The 13,294-nt window shown below is 48.3% G+C and overlaps 1 protein-coding gene across 5 annotated transcripts in view; it reads left to right on the top strand.

Moving 5' to 3' along the window:
• Window positions 1-11,766, top strand: part of TTC12 (tetratricopeptide repeat domain 12) — a 51,052-nt gene extending 39,286 nt beyond the window's left edge. For 3 of the 5 annotated variants that reach the window (XM_074335466.1, XM_019753345.2, XM_019753343.2), the window contains 8 exons: window positions 2,210-2,302; window positions 3,331-3,391; window positions 4,154-4,291; window positions 4,769-4,867; window positions 5,329-5,397; window positions 7,922-8,023; window positions 9,207-9,306; window positions 10,262-10,792. In XM_074335466.1, the coding sequence (XP_074191567.1) occupies window positions 2,210-2,302; window positions 3,331-3,391; window positions 4,154-4,291; window positions 4,769-4,867; window positions 5,329-5,397; window positions 7,922-8,023; window positions 9,207-9,306; window positions 10,262-10,647 (1,048 nt within the window). In that variant the 3' untranslated portion in view covers window positions 10,648-10,792. Of the gene's footprint in view, window positions 1-2,209; window positions 2,303-3,330; window positions 3,392-4,153; window positions 4,292-4,768; window positions 4,868-5,328; window positions 5,398-7,921; window positions 8,024-9,206; window positions 9,307-10,261; window positions 10,793-10,881; window positions 10,993-11,612 lie in introns of those variants that run through there. The other 2 variants (XM_019753346.2, XM_074335468.1) reach the window with 2 other exon arrangements.
• The last annotated feature ends 1,528 nt before the right edge of the window (window positions 11,767-13,294 follow it).

Raw genomic sequence — 13,294 nt, 5'->3', positions numbered from 1 at the left:
GCTGCTAAGTAAATCTAGTACCACAGATGGGTGACTAGAGCCCACACTCCTGAATGTAAGAGCTCAATCCAGTGGGAACTTTCCTGTCTTTATCTCCCATCACTGCCTGACGGTGTTTGGTATCACCTGTTGATATCACCTTTCCTGGCACTTCTCTTACTGCCTGGCTTTTATCTCTTGGTTTCCATTGCGACCCCCCCTTCATGCTGTCACCCATCCAAGTCAGGGACCGCAGGATCCTATCCTTGGTCCTCCTCTCATCCATGGCCTTAGTTATCACATACAAATCTCTCTCTCTCTTAAGTGCTAGAAGGAAACATCATTCTACCATTGTACATCTCCATCACAATGTCACAAGTATCATAAACTTAATAAATCAAAAGTGGTTTTTCAAACGAGGTCCTCTTCCTGACCTTCTGTCTTCACAGGGGACAGCAGTTCTCTACCCAGCAGCCTAAGCTAGAATCCTGAGAGTCCCCTGTGTGGCTGCCTCCCCACATCTGTAAAAGATGGTACACTGTCAGCCCTACCGCCTCAGCATCTTCTGCATTCATTTCCTCTGGCTCCTCTCCAGCGTCTCCAGTCATTCCTTCTAGATCACTGAGCACCTTTCTTCTCCACTATACGTCTTCCTCTGCCCCCACTTTGGTTCAGTCCCTTAATGTTTAGTTTGGACAATCCCTGTTCTCCCCTAGGTGGATTCCCCGCCTCCTGTACCACCTGCTCCAATCCAGCTTCCGCCGTACCACCAAAGGGATCTAACATGCACATCTGCCCTGTTATTTTCCTATTTAAAGCGCTAAAATGACTACTTCCTATAAGACTAGCTCTCCAACTACCGAGCAATATAGCGCCTACAAATCACCTGGGGACATTGTTAAAATGCAGCCTCCTTCCACTCAGACTGAGAAGGGCTCAAAAATCAGCCTTCCCACACACACCACCACCAAGCAAGTCATCTACCAACCACACTAGGGAAACGTGCGTCCAGGGCAAAGTACGAACTTTCCAGCAGGCCACATGGCCCACTGCCATCTGGGCTGGCTCTGTCCAGCTCTCTAACCTCATTGTTCGCTGTCCTGCCCTCACGCCCTCAGCATTAGCTGTAAGGAACTGCTGGCAGTGTCCAAGTATGCCGCTGCTATTTGATGCCCCGTCATCTTTATGAATGCTGTGCGCTTTGCCTGAGATGCTCTTCTCTTGTCCCCATGTGCGTGACACTGGCCTACAAGCTCCTTGCAGCTGGGATATTGTCTTTTTTCATCATTGTGGCCCCAGAATTTACCACATTGCCTGGCACATAGCCAGTACTCAGTAAGTGTTGTTGATTCAATGAACAAACGAACAAATAGACAGCACTACACTTTCAAGTGACATCTGAAATGTCACCTGCTCTTTGAAGCCTTCTTCATCTCCTCTCTCCCACACCTCCCACCAGGCAGGCTTTGTGCCCACTTTACGTGAGCCTGTTTCTAATACAGCACCTAACACACGTGTCACTATAGGAGACCAGGAGCTCAGTACTGCGTCCCACTCCTACTTCCATTGTCCTGGTGCCAGTGGTCCCTTAGGGCAGCCTGACGTTGCACTCACTTGTTTGGCAATTGCACCAGACTATTTGCTCATAATGGTTTTACAATTGGCTAATAACCTTTAAAACTTTTTCATATGAACCAGTTATGAACTAGGCCTCCCAATTCTGTTACTTATTTCCAGCTCTAAGTGGAGGACTTTGAGTTTAACCACATTAAATTTCACCTGCTATATTCAGCGGCCTGTCAATCTTGTGATATCTTTAGTCCATCCCCCACTTCATGGGGGGGGGAGCTCCCACTTTAGTTATTGGCAGATTAGTAAGCATGCCATTTAGATGTCATTTATGTGATTGAACTTGGCTGAGCCAGGATCACACGGCAGAGGCACCAGAGATTCCTTCCAAGTTGGCATCTGATAATCAATGAACTTTGCTTAAAACTGTTCAACCCCCTGGGACTTCACATTAAGGGGTAGAGACATTCTCATAGGAGAGTGTCTATCTTACTGGGGTGGGCAAGGAGCTGGGCTTCCTAGGAGTTCATGGCAAGGCCACGCTTTCAGCTTATTCCACCCGGATGCTGACTCCTTCCTGGTCTCCCTCAAGGTCTCCTTGTAGGGATTGCTGTCAGTTGGAGGACAGCCCACTCTGAGGTTGTTACGGATTATTTTGCAGGTTAGTGGAAGGCCTGGTGTCATTTCTTGAATTCTCAGATAAGAACGCCAACTCAGCCATGGGACTGCTCACAGACTTGGCTCTGGAAAAAAGGTAATTTTTAGTTCCAGAAATTGACATGTCTTTTTCAACTTTTGTTGAACTGTCTGATCTTTTAAAATGGGAAGCTAAGCCAGCAGAGCATCACAAGATCCAGTGAGGAGGAGGGCTGATCCTTCCAGGGGGCCACGGTCGGCCACTCCTGTTCCAGTCCAGTCCCCCGGGTGCTGGGGGATCCAGTCCACAGTAAGTTTAGAAGCAGTGATGTACTTAAAACAGTATCCCTCACAGTGAGCAAGCCTACAGTGTGTTGGAGAAGTTTCTTCCCCTTAATCCGCACCTAATAGGAGCTGCCTAGCAAATGTGTACTGAATAAATGTGAGAGTGAGAGAGACAGAATGCACCGTAAAATGTAGCCTCCTCTTGCGTTGCCAGTGGCATTATGTGTAACCATCCCCCCCTTTTTTGTCTTGCTTATCTGCTGGGAAGACAAGCAAGATCTTAGATTTTCCATAATTCTTAAGTGGATTTCTTTTTTTTAAGTTCCTCACTAACTTTAGGACATCTTGCTTAGAAATGGTCAGATAATGAGAGAGAGCTGCCTGTGCCCCTAGAGAGGCCATCGGCAGTTTGGGAATCTAATGGTTCTTTTACCCAGTTGGTCACATGGGTGGGTCAAGCCCACATATATGTGGAGACATGTATGTATCTGGGCCCTCCTCATGGCTGTGACAAGGAAGCATGCCTGCACTGTATTTCCGGTTTGTACACACACAGCATAGACTCAGAGCAAGGGTAGGTCAGTTTGGCAGAAGCCTAGGGATTCCAACAATTTCTGCATAAGAGAGCTGCCATCTGAGATCTGTTGTTTAACATCAAAGGCAATTCTTCAAACTTAGAGAAATTAAAGCCACAATGCGTATCTACCTAGGGGCATTCTCTTTGGGTGCAGAATGAATCATGCAGGCACACTGCAAACCACATGGGCCCCGAGTTGGTGACGGTCTGCTCCATCACCCAAACTCTGCGTTTATCTTACAGTTTGTACAATGTAGAAATCATGACTGGTGTTTTCTCAACAGATTCCAAGTCTGGTTCCAGACAAGCTTTCCAGGGGTTCTCCCGGCACTCACAGGCGTTCTGGTAAGCAAGTCCTTTTTTATCATCTATGACAGACAATGTCAGGAGCATAAGCAGAACTGTTGAAACCATTTACACTCCAGAACTTGTCTCTCGGGTTGATTAATCATTTATTCACAGCTGAAATTTCCATAATTCTTAGTTATTAAAACAACCATAATTGGGACTCTTGGAGAGGGCATGTGGACGGGGCTTATTACAGGGGAGAAAAAGCTGGATGTGGACTCCATCTTAGGTGAAAGCAGAAAGAGTTTGTCAGTCTCCATCTGTCCCCTTCTGACCCGAAGTCCTGTCATCAGTATCACATCCCCTGCATCCCTGTCCCCTGCACGGAAGTCATCCTGTTAGGAGGGCAAGTGTGTTGGTTTGAGCTGACAAGGCAGAAGACAGCAAGGATTGGGGAGTTCACCTAGGACAGCGTGCTGTGACCAGACTGTCTCTAGTGAGCCATAGACGTTTCAGGGGACCTCAGAGAGCACGTCCACACCCCAATATGTCAGAGGTGGAAACAGAAGTTCTGAGGATGGATAGGACATACCCACGTTCTCCAAGCTGGTTGGTGGTGTCCCTGGGATTAAGCCCCAGCCCTGTTCCAGGCCAAGGGGCTTTGGGTCTCCCAACCTGTTGCCAGCATGACTGTTGATGCCGCTTGTAATACTGTGCTCTCTGGGTCCGGGGCATTTGGGTGAGTGAGGTATGCCCCTGGAGATTACACTGGCATCATTACCTGCTCTGCAGATTTGCTTTCTCTTGATTCACTTTTAGAAGAGAGATCCCAAAGTAACCAACACTTCAGCTCTCAGCCAGTGCATCGCCATCATGGGAAACCTCAGTGCTGAGGCTGCCACCCAAAGACAGATGTCTGCCTCTGAAGAATTTGGGGATGCCTGCTTGGGCCTCATGGTATTGTATCTTTTCCACTTAAAGCTGGTCTTTTATCTGCTTTAGGGGTGTTGGCTCCTTCTTAATTATCTAGCTTGTCCAGAAATCCTGTGTAAGGGTGCTGGAGCCACTGGCTTATCCCTTCTGTAACCAATGATTGTATCGGTGGCTGGCCTTAAAGAGCCCTCCACATCAGATCTCATCCACCCTGGAGAGGTTTGAAGGGTTTGGGGGGAGAGTTGGCTTGACCACCCATTTGACCAGCTCACTCCTCAGTTTAAACACAGGACCAGGCTGAACCAGAGTCACGTGGCAGAGGCACCAAAGGCTCCTTGTGAGTCTCCTATCCTGATGCTAGCGCATAGACCAGTCTCTGATCTTCCAACGTCATGTAGGCTCATGACATTGACAATTTAGGGACCGTTGCCCAGGGGAAGAGATGACCATGAAAAGATGCAAGGCAGATAGCTCATGGATCCCCTGGCTTTGTTTCCAAAGGCCAGTTGTGAGGAGGATGTGGACCTGCTCAGAGACGTCCTATATGCACTCCTGGGGCTCATGATGAACTTGTGTCTTCGGTCCCCCTTTTTCTCTGAGGTACGGTATTCTTTTCTCCCTATGTGGAACCCTGGGACAACCTGAACACATTCTGTTGCATAGAACTGTTCTCAGTTTCACAAAGAGAATAGAAGCCCATGGACTCCAACACTGGCAGTGGGAATGGGGAAAGCCGGCTGGACGCTGTCAGTTGGCTCCACTGAGAGAGAGAGATGAGTCACCCAGTCAGGTATTCGTTCAGTAAACAGGATATGCTGAGCACAGTGCTAGGTCCTGCATTTACAAAGTCAAATAAAATGTGGTCCCTACTCAAGGTATTGTCCTGTAGTTAGGGGAAACCGACATGGGGGTAATAGAGCAACAGAAGGAGGTGAGGGAGAGAAATATGGCAGTGCTGAAAGGAGGGAGCGGCCAGTTCTATTAGAGTGCTGGCACCGAGCGCCACTGTGGATTCAGATTACCAGAACATTCCAATCTCCTCCCTGTCCCTGTTGTCACAGGTTTGGGCCATGGAGGTGAGCAGGAGGTGCACGTCTCTGCTGAACAGCCAGGATGGAGGAATCCTGACAGTAAGCTTCTGGGGAGATCAGAAACAACTTCCTTTATTGTTCTCCTGTTGTCTTGTTTTAATATCAGTGCCTCTTGCCCTTTTGAAGTCATCACACCTTTGGGAGTCTGCTGACTCTCTGAGGTACAAGGAGGACATACGTCTCAGAATGATGCCCATAGTCACATACATACCACATTGGCCTGCAGTTTCAGGGGACTTGGGAACCCCACCGGTGCCCATCTGTAGACCCCCGACAGTCCAGAAACCTGAGTTAAGAATCCCTTTTCTGTCTGGTCTGGAATTTAACAGCTTGTACAGTATAACCCATCTGATTTGTCTTTTTTCAAGATGTCCTTGTGCAAATGGAACAGGCCAAGTGATTTTATGTAGAATCTCTTTTTCCATAATCAGCAAAGCCAGGCCCAGATCTTGAAGTGAGTGATGCTGGAGGCTGTTTGCATCATGGTTTTAGCCCCATTGGAGATATATGCTGGAATGGCTTTCTTCTGTTTCTGACATTTGGATAAGAAAACTGCGAACAGCCAATGGTCGGCTCTGTGCATCAGGAGAACATTGATTTGATTCAAGAGGCAATTGGCATCAGTCTAGGATGTGTTACTCACGTTAGGAATCACCCGTCTTTCCCACCTATTAAGTCAGGGCCCTAAAGCCTAGAGAGCAATTGGAGTAGCATCCAGGGCAGGTCTGGGAAACCAGACCTCCAAGCATCGTAGACTAGGGACTGGCTCCAGGGTTATAGTAAAGGTTCTAAGTAGCGTCAGCATGTCCTGTTTGGAGCTCGCATGCCCATAACTTCCCTGAAGTCAGTTCAGACTTCATAGGGCAAAAGTTTTTAACCTGGGCTCCCGAAATGGGTGGCAGGTCTTCAGTGCCCTGGAATCCCCTGCAATTGTGTAGAAGAAAATTCTGAGTATACGTGCATTTTCAGGGAGTTGGAGGGAGCAGCACAGCTTTCCTCAGATCCTCGTAAAAGATCCCCAGAGTGGTAGACACCACTGTTCTTGGGTACTTGGGGCTTTGTGGATGGTCTAAACCTCAGGCAGGGCCTACACAAACCCTTCAAGGACTCCCTTGGCCGATTTCCCCGGGACTCTGTGTATACCACTGCTGGGTCCCCACCAGCTTGTTAAGCAGGGCAGCAGCTTCAGTAGGAGAATCGGGGATGTCTGTAGGTGCTCTCTCGACTGTTTTGTCTGAAAAGAAGATCTGTAGTGTCAACTGTAGCAGCATGCTAGCACCCGTGGGAAGCAGATTTGGAAAAACAAAACTCATAATACGGTAATATACAAGTTTATCCCTTCTTCCTCTGGAGACCTCATTAAAATGAGACGAAAGGCATTAGGAAAAAAAGAACAAAAAGGAGAAACCCACATGGACAAAGTGAACAGGCAGGAGGTCACCAGTGGAAAACAGCTGCAAGAGTGGTCATTAATGAGGCAGGACTGAGGAAACCGTAGTGTAGACTGTAGACGGAGGGGACACAGCGGGGCAGGCGCAGTTTTGTCTTGCAGTACCCTGGAGAAAATCAAACTTCAAAGTGCTGGGTCCAACAGAGGGCAGAAGTAAGAGATGAGGGGATATTTGGCAGCCAGACTTCTATCCCTCAGGCATCAGTTCAGAGCATGTTTTCTCTAAAGGAATTGAAAGATGAGAAATAAACATTTTTTCGGGAGTGCCACCTTTCTTCCTGCTAGTGGACAGACTCCCCATAAATGCAACAGACTGAAACATTTTTATTGCTTCTTTCATAAATGTGACTGGGCAGCTAACCGTCGCCAGGCATTTCAGGAAAACCATACACATAAATATAAAAACAAGATAAACAAAAAAATTGACTCAAAAAAAAAGATGATGATATAGGAAACAAGGAAAAATTAATAACAATCATCTGTATCATCAGAAAAATTAAAAATAGTGTTATAGCCATAAAATAGTAACAGCTTCCTATTTTAAAATATCAGAACTAGAAAATAAAGTAAATGAAGTCTCCCAGAAAATGAACAAAAAGACAAAATTCAGAGCAGATAAAGGGAAAGCTAACCAGGAGGGTTAATCCAGGAAGTCGACCATCTAAGACAGGCCCTACAGATACCAGGACCTCGGCATACCCAGAGCAGGACTTTCTTTCCCAGAGGTGAACTGGTTGGTCCTGTGTAAAGCTGAAATAGGCTGGGCCTCTGCCAGGGGGGCATTGTTTGAAGCCCTTTGAGTTGCCTACCCAGCCATTGTATTAAAAAGAACAGTGCTTGCTCTCTATTACTTGGCCAGTAAGTGTTTTTAGTACCATGCTCTAACCAACTGAGCTAACCAGCCACCCACCATTAAGTGTTTTTAAAGTTAAGGTGCCTATTTTGCTTCCAATACTAATGATTGTTTTTGCCTCACCAAACTACTTGTTAACTTCTTTTTTGAATCTTTGAAAAATATTCTAACTCTAGCATTTCTCTACTTACTGACTTTTAAAGGTCTTCAGCATTTCTGAAAAGAACTTTTAATCATCCTTTGCTTTCTGCTTCCCTCAGAGAGCTGCTGGCGTTCTCAGCCGCACCCTTTCTTCCTCTCTGCCAATTATTGAGGAGGCCGTAGGAGCAGGAGTTGTGAAGAAAATGATTAAATTCTTGAAGGTAAAATCACGTCATTGGTTATAACCTCTCGAATTTCCAGGAACATTATGTTTTATTTGGGAAACAGAAGTGAGGTGCCTTTTCACCCCTGATAGATTCTAAATTTCTTGAGTAGGGATCCGCTTCTGCCTGTCTATCCAGACTGCTCTGAATATCAACAAAAGATTATTGAATTAATAAGTAGACTGTTCGTTAGATATATCCATAAAAACTGCTCACCACTCAAGCCTAACTTAAAAATGGATGGCCTCTGTGCTTGAAAAAGGTGACCTGAGTGACTTCCAACAAGGTTTCTCAGGCCCCTTATTTTGCTCCTGTTTTCCCGCTCCTGATGCTTTATCCAGTTATCTGGAGAATGGTGGGTATAACTCCGTTTAGGAGATACGTAGGGTGCAGTGTTCCCATGAGACAAAAGGATGTTCGGATTTTCCTTATGAGTGCTGTGAATGTAAGCAAGTCAGTCCAACCAGTACCTAGACTCACCGGAAAGGGTGAGGTGACTAACTCAGCTGCCATCCTGCCCGTGATGTATGTGCCCAGTGAGGCTCACCCACCCGTGTTAGTGTGGTGACCCCACGGGAAACTAATTCATAAAACTCCAGGCTGAGTGGGGCCAGGCTACTTGGATGATGACCGTTATGTACTCTGTACAACTCTTGCAAACCTATCAGAGTCTGCTGATTGCATACACACACATATGCATTATGTATGATACGTGCTCATGAGCATTAGAAGACCCCACATTATGTGGTTTGAAGGATTACGATTTGACGGTTGTTACTTCTTAATGTGATCTAGACTTGTGATGTTCTCCATGCGGGCCTGTCAGCCTGACAGCCTTAGCAATCAGCCCTCATTCTCAATTGGTGAAATGACGAAGGAAGGCCTTTCCTCCTCCCTTTTTGGGAGATCTGCCAGTCAATAGTACCATTCTCTTCTCAGCCATTCTCTCGTACAGGCTTCCACAGGCGTTACTCAGGGGTGAATGACAGGCCTACCTTCGTGGCAGGGGTGTGGGCAGCGTTACAGAGGCTGCTCCCCACGAAGCACAGTCCATTCTCAGTGGAACTCTCTTAGAAGTTTAGGAAGACTCCAGCACAATCACAGCTGCTCATGTGCTTTCCGGCCAAGAACAGTCATAGGATTGATTTTATTTTCCATCTAATTTCATTCGGAAATCCAGATGGGCGGCCAGAATGCGTCACGCTATGCCATAAAGATCCTAGCCGTCTGCACTAATACTTGTCACGAAGCACGAGAAGAAGTGATAAGACTGGATAAAAGTAAGTGATGGTTTCATTCAGCAGAGCTCACATCCCAGAGGCTAATCCATCTTCGAGGCTGCAGAGGGAACTGCCGATGAGCGGTGAGGAAAGACCGCATAATGCCGCTAACCTTGCCCCAGACTTCAGCAGTGTTTGCAGAGTAAGATGTCATTTCACCTCCAGCTCTGAAAGCATTTAATTAGCCTCCGGCTGCACACAGGTAGCAGGCCCAGGCTGGAGACTGAGCTGTGAAGCAGCTCCAAGGTAACAGGTCGAAGCAGGAGCCACCTCCTCTCACCAAGTTAAATTGAAATTGTTTCTAAAACATTCTGCTTAGACTGACCTAACACAGGTTCTCTTCCTTCACCAGGGGGAGGGAGGGAGAAATGGCTCAACCTTTTGTGAATGAGGAGAATATCAGAGTCAGAGCCTAGTGTTACTCTAGGAACTGAAATTGGCTGCAGTCACAGGTAGCAGGTTCCCAGCTGAGGCAGCTGGCTAACCTTCTCCTTAACACCTCGTCTGGAATGCATGGGTAGGGAACTGAGTGGGGCCCTGCCGTGGAAGCAAGAACCTTTCCTCTGGAGCCTGTTGCTTGTCCCACAGTCCAGGGTGCAGGCCTGTGGCCTCCCACTCAGGGGCTGTCAGGTGGAGAGCAGAGGTTAAGACCAGGGGTGTTAGAGAAGACAGACCCGTCTGCCGCCTAGCATTCGTCCCCACACCATCTGTGTTGTGCTGGGCACTGCTCTGGGCCCGAGATCCCTCAGAGACACAGCAAGGAGCCTAGGAGCTTCATAGCACTGAATGAGCGAGTGACATGTCCATCCTCAGAGCTTCTGGGGCAGCTTGGCAACCACTCATGTCCACCAACTCTCCTGTGGTCCTCCAACACCTCCCTGTGCCCCTCATGTCCATTGCCCGCCTCCTGTTTGGGATTTGGAGGGCCGACGCTTGTTCTGCTCCCTCCCTGCAGAGTTCAGTGTTCTGCTGACACTGCTCAGCTCGGAGGATGAGATTCTGGTGGTTAACGCCGCCTTCTGCCTGGGCAACTGCATGGAGGTGCCGCAGGTGGCAACCTCCCTGCTGAAGACAGACATCGTGCAGGTCTTGTTAAAGCTTGCAGGCAGCGATGCGCGGAACGCAGCCTTGCAGCTGAACGCGGGGATAGCTCTGGCGAAGCTGTGCACGGCCGAGCCAAGGTATGCTGGGGTGGCCCGGGCAGTCACAGCTCACAGCAGGCAGGCCAGGGCCAGCCGGGGCACCATGCTGTGGCTGGGACTCTGCCACACAGAGCCCGGGGAGGGGGGAGCTCCAGGCGCCCTGGTGTCTTCTGTGCAGACAGGTGTTGGGCCCCAGTAGCTGCTTCTCTGGAGGAAGGCTTCCTGAAGGAACCAGGAGCCCTCGGGCTCCTCCCAGAGAGAGGCAAGATGCTTGTTTATCTGACAGGGATTTGTTCCGTGTGCTTATTGCCAGTCTTCTCTCTGTTCCACTCTCTCAGTCTCCATCCTTCTCTCCTCCTTTCACTCCTCCCCCTCTCCTTCCCACACCATCTCCCCTTCTCTCTCCCTCCTTCTCTCTCCTCTACTTTTCCAGAAAACGTTAGACCTCCCACTTCATTTTTTGCCCAGGGCATAAGCATATGGGACAATGTCCAATGAGGGTAACATTCTCATGCTGGAGAAAACCAAAGGAAGATGTGAGACAGCACGTCTAAGACCACCTGACAAGCCAGAGCAGGGGGTCTTGGCTTTAACTGTGTACATTGCTTCTCTTTCGCGCAGCCTTGTGTTCTGCCCTGGTCTTGTTCTGAGGCACTTGAACACCTGGCGTTCGTGCTTCTGGAAGGTGCCTGCCTGTGGCTGAGTGATGCAGCCTAGCTGGGGGGCCCTCCTGGGGCAGGGCGGGGCTCTGGCCTCCCTGGTTCCTTTACAGCTTCACACCTCTAATTCCTTCTCTGTAGAAGGAGAGGGTTGGCCTGAATGACATCTAAGGTCCATTCAAGTTCTGTCTGATTGTTCAAATGGAAGGAATGGGTAAAATCGTTCTTCCACAGAAAGCAAGGCACATCAGCTAGCTCGAGCTCAAAGTGGCAACCTCCTGGGGAGTTCCCAAGAGCAAGGTCCCATCAGATCAGCCTGTCACATCTGCCACTCACAGCAAGAGTGTTTGCAGTGTTTGGTGGGCCTCGCCGAGGGCTCCCAGGGCCACAGCCACTGTCCCTTTGCACCTTCCCACCCAGGTCTACCTGAGGGGCGGAGGTTCTGGGTGCCAGCAGTCTACACCATGGCATTTCTGTCCTAGTGTTTGTGCTCTGATTGTGACAGGTTTGCTGCTCAACTGAGAGAGCTTCATGGGATAGAAATTCTCAGCTCTACCACGAAGTACATCAATAATTCTTGAGAGACGTGGTGTCTGTGTAAACACATGGCTGTATGCTCTGGGTTGTTCCTGTGCTAATAAAGACTTTTAAAATCTCCACTCCAGAATTGAAGATTGATTTCAAAGTGCTGGCCCGTTTTCATTGGTAACCAGAGTGGGCATCGGGCCAGCTACCATGACGGGAACTGCACTGGTCTGCTCCTCTGTCATGCCCTCCTTAGAATGGCCCTTTCTGTTGTGTCGACGCTGGATGCCAGTAAACAAAAAGCCATGCTTCCCAGGCTCCCTTGGAGGCAGTGGTTCTAGATGGAAACTAGATTTTGCCAACCCAATGCCCTTTCTGCCCCTTTTGCTATTTCCTGCTGGCAACATGCTAGAAACATCAGGTTTTCAGCAGCAGCATTTTGGTGTCTGTTTTCCAGCTCGGAGATGCCAAGAAACAGCTGCAGTGGCATCAACAATGGTGGCAGCTTCCTGAGGCCATGCCTGGTACTGTGGCCTGTACTGTGAATTCCATGGGTTCAGTGGTGGGTATGGCTCCCTGGCAGGGAGTGCTGTATGATCCGGGAAGTCATTCCTGGAAGCCCACCCTGTGCCCTCCTCCAGCCCATCGAATGATGCTGTGAACACCCGTTCTGTGTGTCAGTGGGGTCTCTTTCTGCATGAAACTCACAAATACAGACATAATTACTTCCCTAACCCGCCTCACATTCTCAGCCCATGCCCAAATGTCCTGCTCCCGTGTAGTTGCCCCAGGTGCACTCAAACTGTCAGGGCCACCTCTGGACCTCAGGTCCATAAGTGAGAAGTTCAATAAGTGACACAACTGCTACTTCTCAGTACACTCAGTTGACCATTTTAGGGGAGGAGGCAGGCCCTGCGTGATATAATGAATGCTAAGAGTACCAGACCAAAGTTCCAAAGACATATGGTCATACCCTGCTATCTGGCAGATATGTGACTTTGGGCAAGTCACTTAACCTCTCTGAGCTTTGGTTGCTGCTTCTGAGAAAGCTAGAATAATACCTGTCCAATCTATTTTCTACATTGCTGTGAAGATTAAATGACAGTTTAGAAGTAAAGGCACTTTGGGGCAGCCTGTTAGCTCAGTTGGTTAGAGCGTGGCACTCTTAACAAGGTTGCCGGTTCGATCCCCACATGGGCCACTGTAAGCTGCGCCCTCCACAACCAGATTGAAACAACTACTTGACTTGGAGCTGATGGGTCCTGGAAAAACATACTTAAATAAATTTAATTAATTAATTAATTAAAAGCTGCCTCTACGTCATTAAAAAATAATGCTAAAGGCACTTGGGGAATTCTAAAGTGCTACACAAATATAAATTATGAGGCTCCATCTTGACCATGACCATCAGTTGAGTTAGATTTGAGGGGCCTGGGAAAGGGTAAAGCATACATCCTTTAAAGAATCAGAGCTGGGCAATTCCTGGACCATGTCGGAAAGGAAATCCTCCTCCCGTCTACCTTCTAGGAGATTTTACTCATCACAGCCAAAGAAATGGTTCTTCACAAATGAGGTGGCTCTTAGCTTAAATTAAGAACTTTGTTCCTGAAACCAAGATAGATAATTGGCACTTTGGGGGCCTGGAAAGAAATCAGTGGCCCC

This window comes from Rhinolophus sinicus, linkage group LG06 (assembly GCF_036562045.2).
Source record: "Rhinolophus sinicus isolate RSC01 linkage group LG06, ASM3656204v1, whole genome shotgun sequence".
NCBI lineage: Eukaryota > Metazoa > Chordata > Mammalia > Chiroptera > Rhinolophidae > Rhinolophus > Rhinolophus sinicus.
This window is presented reverse-complemented; position numbering and strand designations above follow the sequence as displayed.